The sequence below is a fragment of the Macaca mulatta genome, chromosome X (genome assembly GCF_049350105.2).
Source record: "Macaca mulatta isolate MMU2019108-1 chromosome X, T2T-MMU8v2.0, whole genome shotgun sequence".
In the NCBI taxonomy this organism is placed as follows: Eukaryota; Metazoa; Chordata; class Mammalia; order Primates; family Cercopithecidae; genus Macaca; species Macaca mulatta.
In genome coordinates this window covers 130,028,967-130,056,558 of record NC_133426.1, presented here as the reverse complement: position 1 = coordinate 130,056,558, position 27,592 = coordinate 130,028,967, and the positions used below count along the sequence as shown (strand labels likewise).

The 27,592-nt window shown below is 35.6% G+C and overlaps 1 protein-coding gene across 12 annotated transcripts in view; it reads left to right on the top strand.

Annotated features, from left to right (window-relative positions):
• Positions 1 to 27,592, top strand: part of THOC2 (THO complex subunit 2) — a 132,424-nt gene that overhangs the window by 90,598 nt on the left and 14,234 nt on the right. For 4 of the 12 annotated variants that reach the window (XM_015128121.2, XM_015128120.3, XM_015128119.2 and 1 more), the window contains exons 16-33: positions 27 to 123; positions 1,647 to 1,740; positions 2,532 to 2,612; positions 4,486 to 4,582; positions 6,599 to 6,716; positions 8,604 to 8,783; positions 9,785 to 9,949; positions 13,981 to 14,256; positions 15,283 to 15,424; positions 15,875 to 16,032; positions 17,278 to 17,406; positions 17,752 to 17,883; positions 17,972 to 18,156; positions 18,654 to 18,832; positions 19,077 to 19,179; positions 20,636 to 21,066; positions 21,264 to 21,322; positions 22,737 to 22,853. In XM_015128121.2, the coding sequence (XP_014983607.1) occupies positions 27 to 123; positions 1,647 to 1,740; positions 2,532 to 2,612; positions 4,486 to 4,582; positions 6,599 to 6,716; positions 8,604 to 8,783; positions 9,785 to 9,949; positions 13,981 to 14,256; positions 15,283 to 15,424; positions 15,875 to 16,032; positions 17,278 to 17,406; positions 17,752 to 17,883; positions 17,972 to 18,156; positions 18,654 to 18,832; positions 19,077 to 19,179; positions 20,636 to 21,066; positions 21,264 to 21,322; positions 22,737 to 22,853 (2,743 nt within the window). Of the gene's footprint in view, positions 1 to 26; positions 124 to 1,646; positions 1,741 to 2,531; positions 2,613 to 4,485; positions 4,583 to 6,598; positions 6,717 to 8,603; positions 8,784 to 9,784; positions 9,950 to 13,980; positions 14,257 to 15,282; positions 15,425 to 15,874; positions 16,033 to 17,277; positions 17,407 to 17,751; positions 17,884 to 17,971; positions 18,157 to 18,653; positions 18,833 to 19,076; positions 19,180 to 20,635; positions 21,067 to 21,263; positions 22,040 to 22,736; positions 22,854 to 27,592 lie in introns of all 12 variants that reach the window. The other 8 variants (XM_015128126.3, NM_001260621.1, XM_015128123.3 and 5 more) reach the window with 4 other exon arrangements.

The window sequence follows — 27,592 nt, the reverse complement described above, 5'->3', positions numbered from 1 at the left end:
CCTGCCACCTTTTTCTTCCTCTGTAGGCGCCTAACCAAGGAAAATGTGAAGCCTTCTGGAAGACAAATTGGGAAGTTGAGCCACAGCAATCCAACCATTTTGTTTGATTATGTATGTTTTGAGGTTAATATTATTTTAAGGGATTTTTCTTTTTGTTGCCTTTAAATCAGCTCAGGTGGAAATAGAATGATGTTAGAAAATGAAACATCTTAAGGTTATACTAAAAACAAAATTACTACACAATATATGTAACACATTGATCTATTTTTCTATTAATAGTAACAGTGCTACTATTATAGGCAATATAATAGTTATTTTGTATATATAATGTTATTTTGTATACCACATTTTGATTTCTGGACTTATTACTTGATTTTAGCTTTTAGAAACATTCAAATGACATTTCATTGTGATTTACATGTAATACTATCACTGCAATGTTTATTTATTTTTATTTATTTATTTTTTTTGAGATGAAGTCTTGCTCTGTCACCCAGGCTGTAGTGCAGTGATCCGATCTCGGCTCACCGCAACCTCTGCCTCCCGGGTTCAAGCGATTCTCCTGCCTGTCTCCCGAGTAACTGGGATTACAGGTGTGCGCCACTGCACTTGGCTAATTTTTCGTATTTTTAGTAGAGATGTGGTTTCACCATGTTGGCCAGGCTGGTCTTGAGCTCCTGACCTCAGGTAATCCACCAGCCTTGGCCTCCTGAAGTGCTAGGATTATAGGCGTGAGCCACCATGCCTGGCCAATATTTAGAGATTTCTAAAACACATGAGAGAGACTAGACTCTTTCATTCCAAAATTCAGCTTTAGGCCAACTGGAGTTATTTCCTTTTTTAATTAATTTTTTTTAAGATTCAAGGGGTACATGTGCAGGTTTATTACATGGATGTATTGCATAATGCTGAGGTTTGGGCTTCTATTGAACTCCTCACCCAAATTGTGAGCATAGTACCCAGTAGGTAGTTTTTCAAACCTTGACAAGCCCCCCCCCCCCGCCCCCACTTACTTTTAGAGTCCCCAGTGTCTTTCTATCTTTATGTCTGTGTGTACCTATAGTAAAGTTTCAGGATACAAAATCAACATACAAAAATCAGTAGCATTTCTATACACCAATAATGTTCAAGCTGAAAACCAAATCAAGAGCACAATCCCATTTACAATAGTCACAAAAAAAGTGCCAAGAGATATATCTAACCAAGGAGGTGAAAGATCTGTATTAGAACTGTAAAACACTGATGAAAGAAATCATAGATGCTAAAAGCAAATGGAAAGACATTCCATGCTCTTGGATTGGAAGAGTCAATATAGTTAAAATGTCCATACCGCCCAAAGGAATCTACAGATTCATTGCAATTCCAGTCAGATTACCACTGTCATTTTTTTATAGAATTGGAATTATTTTCTAACTGAAAAATGTAGCCTAAGAAAATATTTTCTAAGCCAGTGATAAAATAGTAATTTCTATATAAATATGAAATATTTATACAGAAACCACTTTATTTAAATATTTATATAGGAAACCACTTTAATTATAAGCATTATTTCTTTTGAAAAATAAAAAGTGTAGCCATTACTTAGTTGGCACAGTAGAAATCCTTTGATCAGTTAATGCCTTCTATTATTTGTTGCTGTTTTCCAGATCTTGTCACAAATACAAAAGTATGATAACTTAATAACACCTGTAGTAGATTCATTGAAATACCTCACTTCATTGAATTATGATGTCTTGGCCTGTATCCTTTCAAATGAAGTAATATGTAGATTTCATATTTAATAGATCATATGGTAAATGTTTTATTTTCATTCTGTTTTCGTTTGGTAACCATCTGAGGTTGATTCAGGTGGCTGATCTGAAGTTTGGTCAGTCAGTAGTGTGTGTGTGTGTGTGAGAGAGAGAGAGAGAGAGAGAGAGAGAGTGTGTGTGTGTGTGTGTGTGTCTTTGTGTTGTATAAAGGGAGACATGAGGCTTACCAGACTTTTTTTTGCGAGATGGAGTTTTGCTCTGTCGCCCAGGCTGGAGTGCAGTGGCACGGTTTCGGCTCATTGCAACCTCCGCCTCCTGGGTTCAAGTGAGTCTCTTGGCTCAGCTTCCCAAGTAGCTGGGATTACAGGCGGGTGCTATCACACCTGGCTAATTTCCTTGTTTTTTGGTAGAGATGGGATTTCACTAGGTTGGCCAGGGTGAACTTGAACTCCTGACCTCAAGTGATCCACCCACTTTGGCCTCCCAAAGTGCTGGGATTACAGGCATGAGCCACTGCACCCAACTGGCTTACCAGACATCTTGATATTGATGGAATCTATCTTGATTGCTGAAAGATGGAAAGGAGGCTAAAGAAGGAATGTTGGTACTACAATGAGTGTATTTTTCAATAATTAGTTTTAGCAACATCCCTGGTCTTGGAAAAAAAAGAAAAATAATTTGTAATGACCAACAATTTTGCCCCTATGGTGTGGCATATTTATGTTTTAAGGGTCTTTATTAGAGATGTAATGACTTAAGTTTTTTCTTAATGTATGAAAGATTGTATCATTGAAGCTTTAGCTAATCCAGAAAAGGAAAGAATGAAACATGATGACACAACCATCTCAAGCTGGCTTCAGAGTAAGTATTTTTATTTTTGAGAAAATGAAAATACTGTCTGTGGTAACTGCCATGTTATGTGTTTTATTACCTACGCTTAGAGACTTTTAGAAGCCTATTCGTTAAGAGTTGTTGAGAATATCTAGCTACTGAGTTTGTTCTACAGAGTCCTTGGCTACTTAAGGAGGTTGATATGGTACTTATTTATTTTCCTAACTTAAGAGACCATTATTGACTGTGATAGAATTTGGGTAAGCATTACTGGGGAGATGAAATCTTCTTCTTTTTATTTATTTATTTATTTTTTGAGATGGAGTCTCGCTCTGTCATCCAGGCTGGAGTGCAGTGGCGTGATCTCGACTCACCGCAGCCTCCGCTTCCCAGGTTCTAGCAATTCTCCTGCCTCAGCTTCCCTAGTAGTTGGGATTACAGGCATGCGCCACCATGCCCAGCTAATTTTTGTATTTTCGTTAGAGGCAGGGTTTCACCATGTTGGCCAGGCTGGTCTCGAACTCCTGACCTCAAGTGATCTGCCCACCTTGGCCTCCCAAAGTGCTGGGACTACAGGCATGAGCCACCATGCCTAGCCGAAAATCTCCTTTTTAACTAACATTATTTTATAGGAGTTGATCGTAAGGGAGCTAGTCTCATTTCTTCCCATTCCATCCTGAGGTTCCAGTCATCTTAAAAGAACAAAAACTTGACTTAGTTTAACCAAAAAAACTAACCATATTTCTTTTTAATTCTTGTACCTTTGGTTTCTAGCAGCCAGTTCCCTTTCTTTCAACTTATTGTATCTGATAGCGGAATCTTGCAGTGGCTCCCCATTGTCCTTTAAAGTCCGAAATGTTTAATAAGTCATACAAGTAAGTTCTTTTGAAATCAGGTCCTTTTGCGCTGTTCTAGCCTCATCTTTTCCCTGCTTCCCAATATTCTAGATTCCATTAATACTGAACTTCTTGTACTTTCCATGAACTTTTGCCCATTATTCACTTAACTTGGAATACCCTTCATGGCCCACTCCGTGTTCTGTTTATTCATTAGATTTCAGCTTAGAGGTCACTTCCTCTGGAAAGCTTTTTCTGTTAATGCTGCCACCCACAAGTCTGAATTGGGTGTTCCTCTTTTATATTCCCATGGAGCATTTTGCTCATCATAGTTATTTGTTTACTTTTCTGTATCTTCCGCTAGACTCAGCTCCTTGAGGGCAGGACTTGAGTTTTGTCCAATATCATTTAGGTGCTTAGCAAATAGTTGTGGAATAGCTTGCAGAGTACTTGACTTTACTTGCATCTCCTACTCTTGTATTGGCTGGAGTCTCCTCCCTATTCATGGTATGATAAGGACCATTGGTTAAAATTGGTCTCTTGTCTGCTTCTAGGTCTGGTAATACTTTATTTTCTTGCACCTCCACAACTAGTAGCATGTTCTTAGATAAAAAGAGATTTTTTTTTTTTCCTTGACTCACATTCGGGGGCTGGCATTTTGTCATTTATTCGAGTTTACTGAGTGATCTGCAAGATTTTGTTATATCTTAGTTTCACAAACTCTGGAATCAGGCTGCAAAGATTTGACTTACTGCTCTACTTTGTACTATGTGACCGTGAGCAAGTTACATGACATATCTGTTCTGAATTTGCTTCATCAATAGGTGATACCAACCTAGGATAATAGTTGCAAGGATTAAGTGAGATAATCATGATAAAGTGCTTGGTACAGTGCTTGACATATGTATGCTCAATAAATATTGGTTATTGTTATTATTATGAAACTCCATTCAACAGCATCAGCAATACAATTATTCCTATCTCATTTTATTTTAGAGGTTTAGTTGAAATGATACTTGTGCATTTTGTTTTATGAGTTGTTTTTACTCCTTTTTTATTTCATATAGGTCTGGCTAGTTTCTGTGGTGCAGTTTTTCGTAAATATCCAATTGATCTTGCTGGTCTTCTTCAGTATGTTGCCAATCAGCTAAAGGCGGGCAAAAGGTATTCATAGCAAATTATACATAACGAAATTCAATAGAGTACTTCTGGTGGTTTGGGGTTATTGAGACTCCTATTATCCTGAAAGACTACTTACTTGTTGGTTGTAGGCTCAAGTAGAATAGTTGCTCACTTATTTACATGAAATTCTTTAGTTAAGTGATAATACATAGACACTTTTTTTCACGAATAAATGTACTATTTGGCTATATATGTTAATGCACTAAAAATATACTTTCATTTATTTTGACTGCCTATTGGGCTTTTGAGTAAATGCCTAATATGATATATTGTGTATCTTCCTATAACAAAACATACTGCACTAGGTCAGTATGCAGTAATTGACCTGTATCACATTGAACATCTGGTAGGAACATGTTTATTTTGAGGGTGTATATAATACCTTTAAAGCATAATTTTTGAATTTGAGTTTTAGAGATACATAAGGCTTCCATACCTTTTGGACAATGTCCTTTTTGCTTTATAAATACTGAAGTTTATTTTATTTTGGGCCAATATCAGTGCTTAGAGTTTGAATTAGTATGTATGTATATTAAACCTCATGAGAAGTAGACTGACTAGAATCAAAGAACCTGAAATTGTTTTCAGAAGCTTTCTGGTAGAAAGCAAACAAACAAAGCATTAAAAGCTATTTGGTGTTCCAAACAAGTATTACCTAAGTAATTATTGACAGATTCTTATTTTGGCTTAGGGAAAACTTAAAAAATATTTAAACTTATGTTTTTTTTTTTGGCACATCCCTTATGCTCATCTCTCTGCCATTTCTATATATTTTTATTCTTCTTTATCTATAGGCCGGAATAACATATATCATTTTTAAAATCTGTAACTCAGCTTTCTGTACTATGAATACAGTTTTTGTGACCATCTAATTAAAACATAGTTTGAAGAAAAAATAAACTGTTTCATTGGTACTTATATACTAGTTTTCATGAGGGCTTTCTTTAAAAAAAAAAAACAAAAAAAAGCAACTAAGGAAAGCACGGCAAGTTGAGAAAACAAACCCTTAATAAGAATCTTAGAAAATGGTTCTTTTGTCTATTAGCTTGTGTCTTGGGTATGTCTGACTTTACGTTTGGAGAAACATCTAGAGTTTTTAGGAAAGAATGTTTTTACTTTGTTTAGATTAACTAATTAAAGAAGATCTTGGAGGACGTAAGATATTATTTTCATTGGTAGTCCTAAACTTTGACAATTAAAAAGCGTAACTGTTGGCACATTACTGAAATGTGCTCTGGGCTGGCCACTAAATTGTCATCTTTGGCTCGGATATCACAGCTTAGAACTTCTTTTTTTCCTTCCTTCCCTGCCTCTCTTCCAAGTGTATGTGACCATGCTGCATCTTTGTCCCTTTTTAGTAAACGGATTATTTAGAAATGGCTCTATACCATCAAAAATGTTTTGGCCATCCTGTATTGGAGGAGAAAAAAATGCTGTGAAGGACTTTATTGGGTCAACTGATAAAATGAAATATCAATGGTAGATTTAAGTATTTTATCAGTGTTTGATGTACTAAAATGGATAACTGTGCTGTGGTTATTTAAGAGAACAGCTCTCTTAGGAAATGCAGTCTTAGAAATTTTAGGGGTAAAAGGCCATGATATATAAATTTCCCTCAAATGATTAAAAAATTGAGTGTCTGACTATGTATGTAGAAAGGGGCTCCAGAGAGGGAGAGGAAATGCAAATGATCAAGCAGGAGTAAAAATGTTACCAGGTGAAGTTGAGGTAAAGGATATATGGGTGAGTTTTGTACTGTTTTTATTTTTCCATCCAATCTGTAAATTTGAAATTATTTCCAAGTAAAAGTTAAAATGAACTTACACACCAAGTATTTGTCAATATAGTTCTAGGAATGCAGTTAAAAACTGCTTCCGCCCCTTCCCCCATATTTATATACAAATAATTTAGGGTTTCTCAGTATATTAATTACAATATATTGTTACTTTTATATTTGAAGTTCTAACTATAGACTGTTTCTTTTTTCTTTTTGAATAGTTTTGACCTGCTTATATTGAAAGAAGTGGTGCAAAAAATGGCAGGAATAGAAATTACAGAGGAAATGACAATGGAGCAACTAGAGGCTATGACTGGTGGAGAGCAGCTAAAAGCTGAGGTAAGAATTGCTATTTTTGTTCATCAGCTTTTAAAATTCATAATGTATGCATGGTCATAGTAAAGAATCCAAACAATATGTAAGTTTATAAAACCAAATGTCAAAGCCATACATACCTTCCTTTCACAACCACCCCTACCCCCCTTTTGAAATTGAGATACAGTAATTACTTCAACTTTTTAAAAAAGCTGAAACAAAGTATAAAAGACAGCAAGTATTTCTCTGATGGCTAGTGATGATGAGCATTTTTTCATGTGTCTGTTGGCTGCATAAATGTCTTCTTTTGAGAAGTGTCTGTTCATATCCTTTGCCCACTTTTTGATGGGGTTGTTTGTTTTTTTCTTGTAAATTTGTTTGAGTTCTTTGTAGGTTCTGGATATTAACACTTTGTCAAATGAGTAGATTGCAAAAATTTTCTAGCCATCAGAGAAATGCAAATCAAAACCACAATGAGATACCATCTCACACCAGTTAGAATGGCGATCATTAAAAAGTCAGGAAACAACAGGTGCTGGAGAGGATGTGGAGAAATAGGAACACTTTTACACTATTGGTGGGACTGTAAGCTAGTTCAACCATTGTGGAAGACTGTGGCGATTCCTCAAGGATCAAGATCTAGAAATACCATTTGACCCAGCCATCCCATTACTGGGTATATACCCAAAGGATTATAAATCATGCTGCTATAAAGACACATGCACACGTATGTTTATTGTGGCACTATTCACAATAGCAAAGACTTGGAACCAACCCAAATGTCCATCAATGATAGACTGGATTAAGAAAATGTGGCACATATACACCATGGAATACTATGCAGCCATAAAAAAGGATGAGTTCATGTCCTTTGCAGGGATGTGAATGCAGCTGGAAACCATCATTCTCAGCAAACTATCGCAAGAACAGAAAACTAAACACTGCATGTTCTCACTCATAAGTGGGAATTGAACAATGAGAATACTTGGACACAGGAAGGGGAACATCACACACTGGGGCCTGTTGTGGGGTGGAGGGACGGGGGAGGGATAGCATTAGGGGATATACCTAATGTAAACGACGAGAACGACGAGTTAATGGGTTCAGCACACCAACATGGCACATGTATACATATGTAACAAACCTGCACATTGTGCACATGTACCCTAGAACTTAAAGTATAATAAAAAAGAAAAAAAAAAGACAGTAAGAAATGCATCCATAAGGAAAATAATTACCAAATAAGGCCGGGCGTGGTGGCTCACGCTTATAAACCCAGCACTTTGGGAGGTGGGTGGATCACTTGAGGTCAGGAGTTCGAGACCAGCCTGGCCAATATGGCAAAACCCCACCTCTACTAAAAATACAAAAAATTAGCCACACGTAGTGGTGGGCACCTGTAATCCCAGCTACTTGGGCGGCTGAGGCAGGAGAATTGCTTGAACTTAGGAGGCGGAGGTTGCAGTGAGCCAAGATCTCGCCATTGCACTCCAGCCTGGGCAAGAGAGTGAGACTCTTGTCTCAATAAATAAATAAATAAATAAATAAATAAATAAATAAATAAAATTACCAAATAATTACTAAATCTTCTGTGATCTTTGATATCCTCACTCCCTTAAGTCTTAGTTGCTCTGTTGAATCTGTGCCATACTGAATAACGAATAATCCTTTATGACGGACTGCAAGGTGGAAAATGGAAAATTTGCAAAAATTTAAATTCAATTGACATTTGCTTTTAAGCCAGTGACTGTAGTCTGTAATAGTCACTGAAATAAATTTGTGTAAGGGAAGGAATGTGGAATGTAGGAGTTTTTTATATTAAGGATTCTAACTCAACTTTTTTCTGCCTTTTTTCAAATTAGCATGGGTTATGTACTGTACAGTGGTAAATTTGTGTCTTTTCTTGTGCAGGGTGGTTATTTTGGTCAGATAAGAAACACTAAAAAATCCTCTCAGAGATTAAAGGATGCTCTATTGGACCATGATCTTGCCCTTCCTCTCTGTCTGCTTATGGCTCAGCAGAGAAATGGGGTAATCTTTCAGGAAGGTGGAGAGAAACATTTGAAACTTGTGGGAAAGCTCTACGACCAGGCAAGTTAAAGTGGCTTTTATGTTTATGTACATGTTTTTAATCCTGTTAAAGGAAGATAATGTGTTATAATTTGAAAAATGTCATTTTTGCACATCATGTGAATATGAGACATCCTAATCTAATGTGAAAGACATTCTGGAAATAGGGCCTATTTCTATGTAAATTATGATATTTAAGAGATAGCTCCAAGATATGTTATGTGTAAGGCTGTCAATTAATTAAATATTACATCATTAAATTCCTGCAACTTCAAGTTGTTTGCATCTATATCTTTCCTGATCTCTGGAAATCTCAGTCATAACAGAATAGATGCTTGCTTGCTTGCTCACTCATGCATGCTCGCTCTCTTTTCCTTTTTTTTTTTTTAAGACAAGGCCTCACTCTGTTACCCAGGCTAGAGTGCAGTGCATGATCTCGGCTCACTGTAGCCTCTACCTCCCTGGCTCAAGTGATCAGTCTACCTGAGCCTCCCGAGTAGCTGGGGACTATAGGCATGCACCACCATGCCTGGTTAATTTTTGGATTTTTTTTGTAGAGTCAGAGCTCTGCCATGTTGCCCAGGCTGGGTTGCTATCTCTCTTTTTCTTTGCGTTGTAGTTGATGATAGTTAAACACATTTTGTGGGCTGATCTTAAGTTTTGGTACTTAATATTTATAAATATATTCTGTAAATAAAGTTTTCTTTTAAGGGCAAAGGAATTGACTTCTGTTTGTCTATGGTTATTATCTTATTTGATTTAGGTAAATATATTCCACTAAAAGTGATGAACAACAGCTTGACATTTAAGAGACCTAGTTGGCTAGTAAAGCCTTGGATTAGTCAACCTGTCAGGGCCTTGGCATCTTTTTTCGTAATATGGTCATGTGATTATACTTGTAGATGGTCTCTAAAGTCCTTTTAAGTTATAAAATTTGGATTCTTAATTGTTAAAATATTCCTGAAATGACTTCTTAATCACTTTGGAAAATATGTTGATTTTGTCTTATTTTTTAAATTTAGTGTCATGATACCCTGGTGCAGTTTGGTGGGTTTTTGGCATCTAATCTGAGCACAGAAGATTATATAAAGCGAGTGCCTTCAATTGATGTACTCTGTAATGAATTTCATACACCCCATGATGCAGCATTTTTCCTGTCTAGGCCAATGTATGCGCATCATATTTCGGTAAGTACAAGTGTCTTTTCTGCCGCTCAAGAACGATCCAAATTATTTCTTAACTATTTTATCTGTAAGTACATTTCACTACAGATTTTGGGGGAAGGTTTTGGCCCTTAAACTAGGATTCCTTCTTTGTTTCCAATAGGGGTACAGAGCTGTGTGGTAGAGGTATACAAAAAAGGTGATGAGAAATTTGGAGTCTAATCGTTTAATCAAACATCTGCTGTTAGTGTTTACATATCAACTGCTACAGTCTCCCACTTCTTTCCTAACTGTTACTTGATTTAATTATCACTTTGTTAGCACTATGCAGGAATTCCTGTGTTATGTATACACTCTGAAGGGGAAAAGACAATAAGGGAGTGGTGTTAGGCTAGCTTCTTCCCCTTTAGATCCTCTCAATCCAGAGAATTGTATGCTGTCTTTGTGTAATGTCTTACTGTTGTCACACCGCATGGTAGATCATTCTCAGCTGTACAAGAGAGTACCTGATTTCTTGACAGACAGAGGTGGGAGAGTTGCTTCATCTTAGGAATTCTGACCTGCCCTGTGCTAAGTGAACACACTAATTAGCAATATGGAATCCTAGCAAACAGGAACACCTGATTGTCTGAGGTTGGCTGAACTTTGCCAGGTCAGAAAATGGAGCAGGTCATTCTAGCCAAGTCAGATATAAATCTTGTATCTGTAGGCAACATGCCACTCTCTGGAAAAGGGGTTTCCCAGCAACCTTGTGGTTGCACTGGATGGGCATCCAAGCTGCCCTGGGATCCTTGCTTTTGCTTCTTGAGTGAAAACCGCTGTTGAAGAGGTGACTGCTATGTCCCCTCTATAAATTGACTATTAGCAGGCTCTCTTGGAGATAATTCAGCCAAACGCTGCTCAGATTTTTTTTTTTTTTTTTTTTTTTTTTTTTTTTTTTTTTTTTTTTTTTGAGATGGGGTCTCGCTCTGTCTCCCAGGCTGGAGTGCAGTGGTGTAATCTCAGCTCACTGCAACTTCCACTTCTTGGGTTCAACTCCTATCCCAAGCTCCCAAGTAGCTGGGATTACAGGTGCCCACCATCACACCCAGCTAATTTTTGTATTTTTAGAAGAGATGGGGTTTTGCCATGTTGGCCAGGCTGGTCTCAAACTCCTGACCTCAGGTGATCCGCCTGCCTTGGCCTCCCAAAGTGCTGGCATTACAGGCATGAGCCACTGTGCCTGGCCTGCTCAGATTCTTGAGATGAGATTTTTGAACAATAGTGAGAAGTACAGCAATAATTGTAGATATCAGTTCTATTCCATAAGTCTAGCTCCCCAGGCGATTTGAAATGCAGAACTGTTATGTCTCTTCATTTGACTGAAGGTGTGAACTTGAAGTGGGAGTTAAACTGACTTTAGACAAGAACATATTCATCCTAGGTAAATATGAAGTATAGCCTTCTTTTCTGACCAAGCCTATTTTTCTAACTAGATAGTGACTATGGGGTTCCTAACAATAGAAATCACAGATTCAGACCCAGAGGAGGGAGACTGGAGCTATCATGTAACCCTCTCATACCGAGAAACTAATTTTTAGTTTTAACTGTTGAGGTTGTGGTCCACCTTGAGACACAGTTCTGAAAGATAGGCTTTTACCTAGTTCATATCCTAGATCTTGCCCAGAACAGGTAGCTAGGCTGTCTTTTATGCAGATAGCATCAGCCCTATTTTATCCCGTTTTGTTAGAACCTTAGAAGTCATTCTGCTCATCTAGATTCATATTAGTTACCTTCAATAAGACCTGTCCTCTAAATTAAAAAAAATTCTCTGTTTTCCCAACTGCTATTCCCTCAGGTTTCTGATGCAATTGGGACTCCTTTTTCATAACTAATGTTCTTTGTAACTTTGTCACTTATGTGGTCTCAGTGGTTGTCAGCATGCTCTCTAAAATGGGAGTAACGGAGCGTAAATCTTCCCACTTCTAGAACAATTGTAAAATTCTAGAACAATTGTAAAATTGAGCAGTCAGGAAGGAAGGCAGGTAACTGAGCTGTAAGGAGCTGAGACTCTTTTGCCTATCACAGTGTAGAACTGGAAGCAGAACCTTTGATCATCTCATTTTGGGTTATGTGTTTAGCACAAATAGAATGATTTAAGTCATTTTCTAACATAAAGAAGTAACTAGTTTTAGGACATCCTTTAGGTTCGTATTAAGGGTGATACCTAACCCAAACAAAATTTTCTGCATGAGAGCTCATTCGTCCTAAAGAGACTGAAGGATGTGAAACAATAGCAGCAACTCTGTGTTATCTTCTCTCATATATATATATGTTCATATATATGTATATATATGTTCATATATATGTATATATGTTCATATATATGTTCGTATATATGTATATATGTTCATATATATGTTCACATATATGTTCATATATATGTTCACATATATATGTTCACATATATGTTCACATATATATGTTCACATATATATGTTCACATATATATGTTCACATATATATGTTCACATATATATGTTCACATATATGTTCACATATATATGTTCACATATATGTTCACATATATATGTTCACATATATGTTCACGTATATATGTTCACATATATGTTCACATATATATGTTCATATATATGTTCACATATATATGTTCACATATATATGTTCACATATATATGTTCACATATATATGTTCATATATATGTTCACATATATGTTCATATATATGTTCATATATATGTTCATATATATGTTCATATATATGTTCATATATATGTTCATATATATGTTCATATATATGTTCATATATATGTTCATATATATGTTCATATATATGTTCATATATATGTTCATATGTTATCTTCATATATAGAGAATATGTATATGTATATATTTTGTGTGTGTATATATATGTATAATATATTTGGCATACACATATCTCTACAGCCCCTCCCATTGTACTAACAATTTTTTTTCCTCACAAAATTAAGAATATGGCATTCTTCTGACTTTTCCCCCAAATTAGGTTAAATCAGTTAAGCAAAAGAAGCTGCAGCATCAGTTCTCACATGCTTTAAACTTCAATATACCAAAGCTTTTCACAGAAAAATTTATTTGGCTTAGCAATAGAGTAACCAGTTGGTTCCGGTTTGCCTGGGATGTTCCCAGTTTTGGCACTGAAGTATTAAATCCCCAGAAACCCCCAAATCCCCAGAAAACCCTGACAATTGGTCACCCTACTTAGCAGTCTTAAAACAAATTTCTTGTAACTTTTCTTAATGTTGATCCAGCTTTTTTTTTTTTCTTTTTCTTTTTTGAGACAGTCTCCTTCTGTTACCCAGTCTGGAGTGCAGGGGCATGATCTCAGCTCATTGCAACTTCCGCCTCTGGGGTTCAAGTGATCCTCTCACCTCAGCCTCCGAAGTAGCTGGGATTACAGGCATGTGCCACCACACCTGGCTAATTTTTCGTAGAGATGGGGTTTTGCCATGCTGGCCGGGCTGGTCTTGAACTCCTGACCTCAAGGGATCTGCCCTCCTCAATCTCTTGATCCAGCTTTTTAATTGACGAATTTTAACAGTTGGTAGGGTCTACATGTAGTGATACTACGTTCTGTCCTAGTTGACTGTTATTAGTTCCATTCTTCCTCTTTTCTCATGTTAAGACCTTCTATTTGTTCCCTTGAATATCTCAAAAGCAGGACTGGAAACCCTACATGTTCAATCCCTGATACAGCAGCAAGAGGGAGTAGGGTGGAGGAGTGGAAGAGGGGGACATGCATATACCCTGTTCACTTTACTCAACAGGTCAGATTAGATAAGAGCCCTTATCGCCTAGTTGGCACACAGTACTAAAGATTGGAATATCTTCCAGAGATGATTTATCTTAAAATAAATGTTGTTGGTAAGAAACTAGAATTTCTATAACAGTTTTGAGATTGGTCATCTTTTGATTCTTTAGAAGGGAATATAGATTTTTATACCATGAAAGTCAAAGCTATAAATTATGTTGTGTGTGTATGTATGTATGTATGTATTTTTACTTTTTATCTACAGTCAAAGTATGATGAACTTAAAAAATCAGAAAAGGGAAGTAAACAGCAACATAAAGTTCATAAGTACATTACATCATGTGAGATGGTGATGGCGCCTGTCCATGAAGCAGTGGTCTCCTTACATGTTTCCAAAGTCTGGGATGACATCAGCCCTCAATTCTATGCCACATTCTGGTCATTGACAATGTATGACCTTGCAGTTCCACACACCAGCTATGAACGAGAAGTCAATAAACTTAAAGTCCAGATGAAAGCAATTGATGACAATCAGGAAATGGTAGGTTTTTGTTCTAGTAGTTCAAGTGCAATAACTTTATGGTCTCACCTATATTTTGAAATTATTTTAGCTCTGGTTCCTTAAAACAGTGATCTTGTTGCTATATAATATTTTCTTAAATGGGGTTTAATAGTTATTCTGAGTGGAGGGCCAGGAGGTTGGTGACTAGGTGGAGATTATGATTAATCAAAAATTATTTGAGTGTCCTTTTCTACTGATGACTATGCTGGTAACTTAAAGTGATTCGTGTGACTCTAATAGCAAGATCAGTAGTTCTCAAGAAGTGAGTGCTTTAGGAGAAGACTGTTGAAAAGCTGAGTCTTGAAATGGACCGGCCTTGAAGGTAGATTAGGTTTGGAAATATGGAAGCAGATAGGGAGGTCACCATAGGGTTCCAGCAAAGACAGGAAGTACATTGAGGTTTAGGGAGATCACGTTTACTGATTCACTTTCACATAGTGAATATACTTAGTGATACATATGAATATGATGGGGCCAGATTATGTAGGGCATTGGAAGTCAGGGAGAAAAATAGACTTGGTAAAATTGAGGGCTATTTTAGATTCCTGAGCAGGGGAGTAATGTAAAAAATGGTACTTAAAACAGATTACTCATGACAGCAGTGTGAAAGATGCTTTTGATAGGGGAAGGGACTAGCATTAGGCTAAAGACCAGCTAGGTGGCTTTTTAGGCAGTCTATTGTGAGAGCATAGACTGATGGAGGTAGTGGCAGTGTACAAGGCTTGTAAACCAGTCTTGGTATAAAGGAGAAGGAAGAGTCAAAGATGACACCATGCCTGAGACTGATAGTATCAGTGTTGCAAATGTAGCCTGTTTTGATGGTGTGTGAAGATGCCATGACAGTGTTATGAGTGTGTTGAATGAAGATAAAAGCACATTCAGGTGGACCTATATTCATGTTAAAGTAGTTATAAACTGTCAGCCTTTATCTCTTTAAACTTTTCAATTAAAAGAAGAAAGGTAATGTGCATATATTTAGAAAAGTATCTGATTTATTCTTTGTAGCCCCCAAATAAAAAGAAAAAAGAGAAGGAGCGCTGTACTGCCCTTCAGGACAAGCTTCTTGAAGAAGAAAAGAAACAGATGGAACATGTACAGAGAGTTCTACAGAGATTGAAACTGGAAAAGGACAACTGGCTTTTAGCAAGTAAGTTGTTGGAATTGTTACATTCCCGATGCTGGTGAATTGCAGAAAACAAAACATTATAACTTTACAGGTGTTACAGTGTATTATGTTTGTATTTCAACTCAGTGTTCTCTATCCCATTCTTTGGTTATTTGTTAATGCAGAATCAACTTCACGTTCACTAGAGGAACTGATATAGTTTGCTGGTGAAGTTAATTAACTTTTAACTACATATTGGCAGCTTGTCATTCAACTTTTCTGTATAAAACATATTTCTGGAGAAAGATAGAAAAAAAGTCCACATAGTAAAAATGATAATCATGACCAGGCATGACATTTGGTTACAAACTATAAATAGTTTGTGGTTTTATAGTATTCTCTACACTAAAGGTAATATGTTGTCATGTTTAGTGGCTTTGAGGCACTTGAGGAAGAAGTTTACCACTTAATATATTCTTCCTTTATTTTTAGAATCTACCAAAAATGAGACCATCACAAAATTTCTACAGCTGTGTATATTTCCTCGATGTATTTTTTCAGCAATTGATGCCGTTTACTGTGCTCGTTTTGTTGAATTGGTACATCAACAGAAAACTCCAAATTTTTCCACACTTCTTTGCTATGATCGAGTAAGTTTTTATTGCAACCTTTAAAAAATTCTCACACAAAGATAGCTAACATTATAATTTATAGAGGTATTATTGTGTGTTTGGTTAAAAAGCATGAACTCAGGAACCAAGTGTCTGAACTTGAATCCTAGATCTACTATTTTCTAGCTGTATGATCTTTGGCAAGTTATTTAACCTCTCTGTGCCTGTTTTCTTATCTGTAAAGCATAAGTACCTGCTTCATAAGATTGTTGTGAGGATTAAATGAATCACTACACATAAAAAGCACCTGATATGTAATAGTCACTCAAGGTTAAACTATTAACTATATGAGTTTACATGTTGTATCATAATAGGTAGAACTTTCTTCTCCATTCTTAACCTTCACTTCTCAAAAAAAAAAAAAAAAAAAAAAAAAACCAAAAGTTTACACCTTCACACACACATAAAAGCAGGGAAACTTTTTAGTATGGTCGTATTTACATTTTGCATTTAGCTTTTTTCTTATTAGTACATTTTGTGGTTTAAAAACATAATGTGGCCGGGCACGGTGGCTCATGCCTGTAATCCCAGTACTTTGGGAGTCCGAGGCGGGTGGATCACGAGGTCGGGAGATTGAGACCATCCTGGCTAACACGGTGAAACCCCGTCTGTACTAAAAAAATACAAAAAAAATAGCCAGGTGTGGTGGCGGGTGCCTGTTGTCCCAGCTACTCGGGAGGCTGAGGCAGGAGAATGGCGTGAACCCGGGAGGCAGAGCTTGCAGTGAGCCGAGATCGCACCATGGCACTCCAGCCTGGGTGACAGAGTGAGACTCTATCTCAAAAACAAACAAACAAAAAAACCCCCACAAAACATAATGTTTGTTACAGCATGTCAGCTGCCTATTTTTAATTTCTATTAGCATCTCCTCTGTTTACTCTCCCCATAAACCCAGTAATATGTATGGCTAAGTGGTTAAGAAACTATTATGTAATAAAAAAAACTATTATGTAATAATAATGACAGTTTTTTTTTTTCCCCCTGTCACTGTAAATCAGCTTTCTATATAAAAGTTCTTGTTTTGGGTGGTTGTTTTATGAATTCACTATTTCCCCACAAAAGCCAAAATCTCCAAAGGTCTCTGCAGTGTCATTATATAAAGGGAATATACATTTCGACTAAGCTTACCTGTTTATTATGACTTGCTATAAGAGAATCTTCTAATATTTTTAAATGATTTTGACCTTGATTTGTTTATATTTTTTAAACATTTTTTTCCTGTAGGTTTTCTCTGACATAATTTACACAGTTGCAAGCTGTACTGAAAATGAAGCCAGTCGATATGGAAGGTTTCTGTGCTGCATGTTAGAGACTGTGACCAGGTGGCATAGTGATAGAGCCACATATGAAAAGGTATGATTAATAAAAACCCTTATATTTTACCCATGTATATAATGACCACATCCATTAATGTCTAGATTGTTGAGTTTTAAAAGAGAAGCTGAGTTTAAGATTCAGTTGTAAAACGGTGTTTATAAGCACAATTCATTATTAAAAAGTTCTGTATAGTTTTTTATTCTCTCTCAAACTGACGTTCCAAATTAATATCTTTGTATAAGTTGAACTTTTTGTGACTACTTATCAAAATACGCATGATGGTTTTATATGGAAACATTGATCTAGTCTACTTAAGTTTCAGTTTCTGCGATTTTGTGGATCATAATTTTTCCTTAAAAGTGACAAACATTGTTTCCTTAGGAATGTGGAAACTATCCAGGATTCCTTACCATATTACGGGCAACTGGTTTTGATGGTGGAAATAAGGCTGATCAATTAGACTATGAAAATTTTCGACATGTTGTACATAAATGGCATTACAAACTAACCAAGGTAAAAAAAAAATTGGGTTTTTCAAAGGCAGATTTTTCTCTTTATACTTGTACTTTTATAATAATGGATCTGAAAATGTTTGTTGTAGGCATCGGTACATTGCCTTGAAACAGGCGAATATACTCACATCAGGAATATCTTGATTGTGCTAACAAAAATACTTCCTTGGTACCCAAAAGTTTTGAATCTGGGTCAAGCTTTGGAAAGAAGAGTACACAAAATCTGCCAAGAAGAAAAAGAGAAGAGGCCAGATCTATATGCATTGGCTATGGGGTAACAAAATTATATTTTAATGTGATTTACAAGACTAGATGACAGAAGGATTCTGAAGACTTTAAAATGTTTTACAGTGTTGAAGTTTATCTTCTGCCTTCAGGAGATTATGGGAGATTATGCGATCATGTTCCCACAGGCTGGTGAGAGTTACCACTTCTGATTATCAACTTCCGGTCTATACTGGATGATAGTTTCAAAAGTCATATATAATATTTCTTGATTGGGAGGAAATATAATTTTATCATCATAGTTAACAGATCTTCAAGAGTAAAAGAAAAAAGCCATCTTAGTTTAAGGATTAGTTTATAGTGAAATTGTAATTTTTAAGAAAGTTGGGCATTCTATAAAAACCTTCAAGAACTTACTAAAAATTGGTATTTTTTTAATTCTCTAGAACTACATAGTAGAATGAATAACTTGCTAATTCTTAAAAACCTCATGTTTATGTTTTTTGATTTGTGTTTGTATATTTAAACACTTTGTGCGACTTTCAGCTACTCTGGGCAGTTGAAAAGTAGAAAGTCATACATGATACCTGAAAATGAGTTTCATCACAAAGACCCCCCTCCGAGGAATGCAGTTGCCAGTGTGCAAAATGGGCCTGGTGGTGGGCCTTCTTCATCATCAATAGGAAGTGCATCTAAATCGGATGAAAGCAGTACTGAGGAGACTGGTATGTTTATTTGTAGAAACTTATAAGTAATATATTTTATTTCAACAAAGTAAAATGTTTAATATCACAGAATTAGTACAATGCTGGCTTAGTATTACTTTTTATTCCCTAGATAGGAGTATATAAACGTTAAGAAGTAATCAGCCTGCTGTTTCTTTCTAATTATTCTCTAATCATTTTGCTGTGAAATTGTAGCTTATTTACATTTAGGGGCTTGTTAAATAAAACCTTACTTTTATTTCAGATAAATCAAGGGAGAGATCTCAGTGTGGTGTGAAAGCTGTTAATAAAGCTTCTAGCACCACACCTAAAGGGAATTCAAGCAATGGAAATAGTGGCTCTAACAGGTAGGAACACTGTGCCATGTGTCATAATTCTAAATTCTTTTTAAAAATGATATTTATGTATTTTTTTTGAAATGGGGTCTTGCAGTGTTGCCCAGGCTGGTCTCGAACTTCTGGCCTCAAGCGATCCACCAGCCTTGGCTTTCCACACTGCCGGGATTAGAGGCATGAGCCATTGCATCTGGCCCTCATAATTCTAATTTCTTATATGAATCCTCATGAGTAGAAGGGGAGTGGTTGTTGAGTAATGTGAAAAGTCATTTATGTTGGACTTTGAAATTTTTTATGTACCCTATTTTGCTGATATGCTTTACATCCTAATTATGTTTTGTAGAATTATGCTTGTATAACAACTTTGTTTCTCCTGCTGGGATACTCAGGGGAATGTAGGTATGAAGTTAAAAAAAATAGTTTAGGTTAGAGTGATTGCTGTGAACAATCTGAGTAAGGACAGATATAAGAAAAGCCTACACTAATTTAAGTAGTGATCCATCCAGCTAAGTAATCCATTTCCTGATAGTAGTTCCCTTGGTTGGTTTGTGGGATATATTTTTGGTTTTTACCGTTTATTCTCATAGGTTATACATGTATGCCAAAAAAGAACCTGAGATGATTTTAATAATTATTTTTTTATTTTTTTGAGACAGAGTCTCTTTCCATCACCCAGGCTGGAGTGCAGTGGCGTGATCTCGTCTCACTGCAACCTCTGCCTCCTGGGTTGAAGCGATTCTTGTGCCTCAGCTTCCCTAGTAGCTAGGATTACAAGCGTGTGCCACCACACCTGGCTAATTTTTTGTGCATTTTTAGTAGAGACGGGGTTTTGCCATGTTGATCGACTGGTCTCAAACTCCTGACCTCATGTGATCTGCCTGCCTTGACCTCCCAAAGTGCTGGATTATAGGTGTGGGCCACCACACCCAGCTAATAGTTCTTTTAAATCTGCAATTCATGAATTTGTTTATGATTTACTGGATAAAGAAATACTTCCTTTTTTTTTTGAGATGGAGTCTTGCTTTGTCACCCAGGCTGGAGTGCAGTGGTGTGATCTTGGCTCACTGCAACCTCCGCCTCCCAGGTTCAAGTGATTCTCTTGCCTCAGCCTCCAGAGTAGCTGGGATTACAGGTGCCCACCACCATGCCCAGCTAAGTTTTTTGTATTTTTAGTAGAGATGGAGTTTCACCATGTTGGCCAGGCTGGTCTAGAACTCCTGACTTCAAGTGATCCACCCTCCTCAGCCTCTCAAAGTGCTGGGATTACAGGCATGAGCCACTGCACCCGACCATTACTTCTTCCTTTTTACTTGTCTTAAAGTTGTCCTTTAGTTTTTGAAGGACTCGCCCTTAGTTCTAATATTTTTGAAGTTAGTCAGAAACCCTTTATGATATATTTTATCATATATCAGACAAGGGATACATTTTATGATTATTTGTGTTAAAATCCCATGTTTTTGTTCTAAAGCAACAAAGCTGTTAAAGAAAATGACAAAGAAAAAGGGAAAGAGAAAGAAAAAGAGAAAAAAGAAAAGACTCCAGCTACTACTCCAGAGGCCAGGGTACTTGGTAAAGATGGTAAAGAAAAACCAAAGGAAGAGCGGCCAAATAAAGATGAAAAAGCAAGAGAGACCAAGGAAAGAACGCCAAAGTCTGACAAAGAGAAAGAAAAATTCAAGAAGGAAGAAAAAGCTAAAGATGAGAAATTTAAGACCACTGTCCCCAACGCAGAATCAAAATCAACTCAAGAAAGGGAAAGAGAGAAGGAGCCATCCAGAGAAAGAGATATAGCAAAGGAAATGAAATCAAAGGAAAATGTTAAAGGAGGAGAAAAAACGCCAGTTTCTGGGTCCTTGAAATCACCTGTTCCCCGATCAGATATTCCAGAGCCTGAAAGGGGCAAGTTTACCTTTCTTTATATGTTCTTACCTTTTGTTATTTTAATGTATAGTTGGTTATTGTCTCCTTGTTTTGGCAGGTTATATAGGGATTTTGCTAGGGGAACTTGATTGCCATGCAAATTTTTTTTTTTTTTTTAAAGTGTTTGGAAAACTAGAAATATACCTTATTCTGACTATTTCTTTTTGTCTTAACAGAACAAAAACGCCGCAAAATTGATACCCACCCTTCTCCATCACATTCCTCCACAGTAAAGGTTAGTATAGCCTGAGGAAGGCAGCGTCCATGTTAGGCTCACCTGTTTGGAATACCAGTGTCCTGACTTCCTTCAAGTCTTATGCCAAGCATTCACTGGAGCCACTGGAGGTTTTATATTGCATTAGAAAATGAATTTTTCTATATTGGTGGACTGATTTTTTTTCTATTGAGTATTTTTATTATAAAAATGTTAAAACTTCAAGGACTTAGCACTAATTTTGTAGTGTTTCAAAGTGCAAGAGAAATTTTACCCAGAAGTGCCTCAACTGCTTTAAGCAGTCTTTTTTGGAGTGCAATGGTAGCTACAAGCAAACGAATCTTTTCAGCAGAATGAAGCCTATTTTTCAGCATATTGAAGAATATATAGCACTGAAGACTTCCTGGATGATACAGGATAAACAAGTTACCTCTGAATTCAAGCTTCTTGATGAGCATCATACCGATGTGTGCCTTCTAAGAAGGAGTCTTGAAAGGAGTTCCATTTTAAAGTCTCCTTGGTGATCAGTTCTCCTGTAGTTGTGTATATTCAGTGAGCATGCAGCTTCTGTTTATCTTCCCTTGGAGGTTTGTTTATACCCAATGGGTTCCCAACAAGTTGAACCTTGCGTTACGATAAAAGCAGATGTGGCATCCAATCCTACCACCCAGCAAAGAGAAACCCCAGGCATTCAACTGCAGCACAAAATCGTGGGTGTAGCCTTCTTGAAGACTCAGGGTAGCCATTCCTTGCTCCATATTTAATTTTAATTCTAAAGTCATCTAATTTCATGGAATCTTTGAATTTGCAGTACGTTGAACTTTTAAAAAACTGTAAGTTATTAATTCTTCATCAAGAGCACTGTGGTGGAATATCGTAGTTGATTTCTTTTTCTTTTTTTTTTTTTTTAATGATTTCTTTGTGTGTGGGAGATTTGAGATTCACCATGATAGGCACTTTGCAAAAAAAAAAAAAAAAAAAAAAAGAAGTGATTACTCTTATATATTTTGTTTTCTTGTTAATACAATGCCACTGAATTTTCCAGCTAGGATTTAAAATATATATATTTATATTAGAGTTACAAGTAAAGTAAAATGTGAATCCTCCCAATTAAAGAAAAACTATGAAAAGTATAAGGCAATGTTGTTCTTCCACAGTGACTTCCAGTATTTTAAATTTTTTGTGGAGAAAAAACTGTTTTGCTTTCTTAAACCTCTTACGTTACATATAGCTTAAGTAGAGAGATATGAAAAATGTGGCATTGACATTTATTTTTAAATTCTGAGCAGAGAAAGATTTTTATTTCTTACATTGAGTACATTTAATTTAGTTTTTAACATTACAATTCCATTACATTTTTTTTTATTGTTGATATTCATATTGATAATGACATCATGAAATTTATCCTCACAAGAAGTAGCTGGTTTATTTCCAGGTTACAGCCATACTTCCCAAAGTTCCTCTGGGTTCTGAGAACTATGCCAGCTCACCTGTCATCTCCATTCATTTTCTACAGGACAGTCTCATCGAACTCAAGGAATCTTCAGCAAAGGTTTGAGTCTTTTAAACTCATCATGCCTAAGTAAACCAAATGTTCTTTACTTATTTTATTTAGTAGATGTCCTCACATCTAGCACATTCAGTAAGCTGAAATCAGTGGGATAAAGTACTCTGCTTACATTGAATAACCTTCAAAAATATTAAATGTTAAAACTGAAACAACAGACGACAATGATCCCTTTTAATGAGATTGTTATAAAATGTGTGTAATGTAGCAACATTTCTATCATCTCTCCTTGCTTGCTGTGTTATACATCCTCCTTTTATGCTTCAAAATCTGGAAATAAGTTTAACATTCAGGGAAGAGGTTATTGGATTGTTTTGGGTTTATTTAATTTTTCAAAATAAATCTGCCAGGCTGTCTGACTGTTTAGACAACCCAAAATACCAAAAAATAAATTTGATGCATTCACATATCTGTTTTAAAAATGGAACTCATCTCAATCTATAAAAATTCTTTATATATCCTCTGCTGAGGTACCTTTTTGGTAGTTGTAGCACAATATCAGGAGATACAGTTAATGTGAAAGAATCATTCCCCTGGAGGGGAATACTTGGTGGTTGCATTTACATGTCAGTATTGATTCTTACCTATTCTACTTTCTTGAATATTCTGCTACTAAAAATAGTGTGCAGTTTATGTATCTTATTACAGAGTTTATTTCAGTATACTTGAATTGTCCATTGTTCATGTTGTTTTTGTCTTTGTTATAAAACGTGTATCCTTCTTTGATTTTCTACTTTGCCTCCTCTTACAAGCTACAAGCAAATGAATCTGCTTAGCAGAATAAAGCCTATTTTTCAGCATAAATATTGCTTACCATGATTAAAATAGAAATCAGCTAAGCTTGATTTCTTTACTGGTGGACCAAATGAAATTTTGAAACAGAGCCAGTTGACATTACTAACTGCTTTTAGATGTATAGATTTATAATGAAATGTCTGTGGATATTGGGGAAATAAGCACTAATTTTTAAGTTTATATTAGCCAGTGTACCTGTGTCCTAAAGTTGTAGCATTGTTTTTTAGAATATACTGTATTAATCAAAAGTCTCAGCTATCCCAGGAGGACTTCCATTTAGTTAGTTTTTTTTTTTTTTTCCCTGATTTGAATGAATGTTTTATTTGAAGTAGATATTGGGATTATTCTGTAATATGCTATTGAAGAACAAGTCAAAATAACACATTAGACACAACATCAACTTAATGACATTATTTTTGAAAATTCTAAACGTCCAACGTATTTTTGTTTTTTTGATGTTAGCCATAACGTCACAATACTAACAGAGTTCTCCATACCTAGTAGGAGTTACAAAAATGTTGATATCAGGTTGGAATTATATATTGCTATTTTTTATTACATGGAATTATTATTTAAAATGATGTTCCTATTTAGGATAGTTTTGGAAAACTTAATTTATATTCCATTTCAATTTTGATATCTATAGAACTTTCATTTAATGTAAAGTTTTTGTTGGCTAACTTAAATACATACTGCAATATAGTAGGTTTTTATAACCAGTTTCAAATTGTTTATGTCAGTCTTAACCATCAGTGGCTTGTATGGGCTATTTTAAATTAATGGGCTAACAGTGTTACCTTCTGAATATTTGTTTACTGAAACATACTTTGAAGCAGTTTGTAACCTGCTTTTAAAATTAACTGAATTTTCTAACCGATGATAGTTCCTCACATTTGTGAAAAGGCCTTTTGAAAATATGTACTGTCTCATTTCATGCTCTTAACAGTGTTGTGAGGTAGACAGGGCAGGTGGATAGTGTCTTTTTGACAAATGAGAGACTAAAAGTTCTTTAGCTTTCCCAGTTACATACAATTTGTTAGTATCAAAACATGAACTAAAATTAAGGTTCCTTGATTCCTAGCACCACCCATTTCAACAATAGTTGAAAGGGTTTTTCTGGCTCCTTTAGTGTGTTTGCCTTGGTTTTTAAAAATTACAGTGATTCAGCTCAATCTCCCACATCCCCCCTTTAAAAAAATGGTGTTTTGTGGGCCTTTAAAATTTAATAGATTTATTCCACATGCAACCAGAAAAATTTGAAAATGGCATATACATATGCTTCTAAAAATTATGTGACTTCTACTACTTTTCAGATATTTAGTGCTTAGCATGGTGCCTGGCAGTAAGTTTAGGTATTCAATTAATATTTGAAGTGATTTCTTAAGCCTTTGCACTTTGGTAAAGCATGCAAAGTACTGGTTTGCATAGTAGCTGATGTTGCATTTTTATGTGTCTAGAAAGTTTAATAGTATATGAATGTCTTAGAAAAACAAATTCATTGGACTTTGAGTGATCTCCAAAGTTGATTATCTTTAGCCTGTTTCTGAGGTAGCTTTTACTTTCTAGAGGGTTTGGAAGATATGCATCTATTTTCATGTTATCTTGTCACTTGTACCTATAAGATTCTCTCCCTGCTTTAGTTTGACTTTTTAGTTATGCTTTGTCTGTGGGATTCTCTTTATTATTTATTTGCTATTTTTACTTTCTAATTTGTGGTAAAAGCAATACTTGGATTTTAGCTTTTCAAATGAGATTAGCTAAAAGAAGAAAAATCTAGCTTAGTATCCAAATCTCTTCTGTCAGTTTACCCTTTACCCCTAATTTTCAAATAGTGTATTTCTAGTTTTGATCAATTGTGTTTTGATGTAGCAATTCTAGCAGCTACTTTTGATGAAGAAAGGGTAAAAAAAAAAAAAAAAAAAAGAAAAAAAAAAAAAAAAAAAGCAAGTTCCACTAAGCAGCCCTTCTGTAATTTAGGAGGGCATCAGTAACCACCTCAAGAGAGAATTTAGCTTTTAATTTGTTCACCATCTTAAAATGAGGATTTACAGCCAAACCCAAGCCTAAAAGTGAGGCCATCTTTATGTAATATAGTGAAGCTTTAATAAAGTCAATGGAGCAGTGTTTTCTGAAACAGATTTTGAAAATCAGTCAAATTCTTTTTTGGACCTTAATGATCCCAATGTCAAGAATAAAAGCCAATCAAGAACAAAACCCAGCCATGCTACATACAAATCCATTTAATGAATCCTTAATTTTATTTGTCAAACTTATGAGAACTCACTGTGTGTACAAGGTACTAGGAAGTATGTAAAAGTAGAAAGGCGCCTTAGCTCTCCTACCATACTGGAAACTGTTATGGACAAAAATGTGTGACATGAAGTTAATAGGGAGCACTTGTCATAAAAAAAGTAAATATGAAATAATGGAAAGTGAGTTGCAGAGTTGAGAAATGGTTGAATACTGATGACTTTGAGCCATCTTTGAAGGCTAAGTAGAGTTTTAGGAAGTTAAGATAAAACTGAACAACCGTTCTAGTAATGAGAACTGCTGGAAAGGACAGATGTTAGGGAGCGGTGATAGCCACAGCATAGAGTGCACTGGGTTACTATAGCGGGATATAATTGTGAAAAGATGGTGGAGAGTTTGGAATGTCTAAACTAAGGAGTATGCATTTAATTCATTAGGCAATGAGAAACTCTTTTTATGCAAAAAGAGTATTGTGATCAGAACTATTCTAAAGAAGGAATTGAATTGGGTGCATTCCGAACTAAGAATTTCTGATTGTGTATCAGTTGAGCTATGTGACTTTTTATGTCAGGAATGAAGTATTTGAACATTAATGCCAGAAGTTCTAGAAAAATTTCTCAATTCCTTGCAGTACAGAAAGAAAGTAAGCACAGTTCAAAACTTCATTATTAACAAGGGTTGTGTGTATGTGTGTGTGTATGTATGGATTTGTGATTATAAACTTTTTTTTTTTGCTTTTATTGGGAAAAAGTTAATACTTAGAGAAGTCTTCTTTGAGTATTGCAGTCATATTTCCTTTGTCTTAATCATTTTCATAAATAATGTTAAGATATGAATAAGCCTCATGATTAGAAAAATCTTGGTGTCATTTAAGGCATTCTAGCCAGCAAGAGTATCTTTTAGATAAGTGCTTTTATGACTATCATTCTCTTGCTCTTTATTAATAAGCATTTTGTCTATTTCAGTTTATCAACTTTTAAACATTGAAATTTTAAAGAATCTACTTCTGCATTGCTATGGCAGTATTTCTGAGCCAACTGAATTGAAAATGTTTGGTGGTGTTAAAAAATAAGTGTTTATCAAACTGATGGTCTTCATTTTTCATGTATTCCTTTGAATACCAAAGGATTTCTTCATGTAAAAATACTTGACTTTTGACTAACTATTCTATTTGTTCCTAAGGTATATCTAGCATTGTATAGTTGTGTAATGAGTTATATTCAGTATTCTGCTGCATAATACTTTTAATGTCTTAAATTAAACATAGGCTTGTAGCACAGATATAAATGCCATAAGGTTAGGTATCTGATTATTTCCTGACTACTTCCTAAATATTTTATGTTACAGCATATTTCCATATTTACAACTCACCTAAGAAGGGTTATCTCTTAATTATTTAGTTAGAATACCCTTGATGACTGGCTGTTTTATTGCATATAGTCCTTTCGGCAGAGAAAGGATAGGCAGAGGAGAATATTGGTTCATTATTTTTTAGTCTTTTGAATTGTTTAATCATCCTCAGCTGACTAGATGGCTTTCTGAAGTATTTAGAACCAGGAAGACAAATTTCACAGTTAATTGTGATTATTTTGATAGAAATTGGAGTGCTTTCAGCAGTACAGAACACGCAGCCTTTACATTTGTAAAAATAATTTGGGATAATCTTTGCATGGTTCACA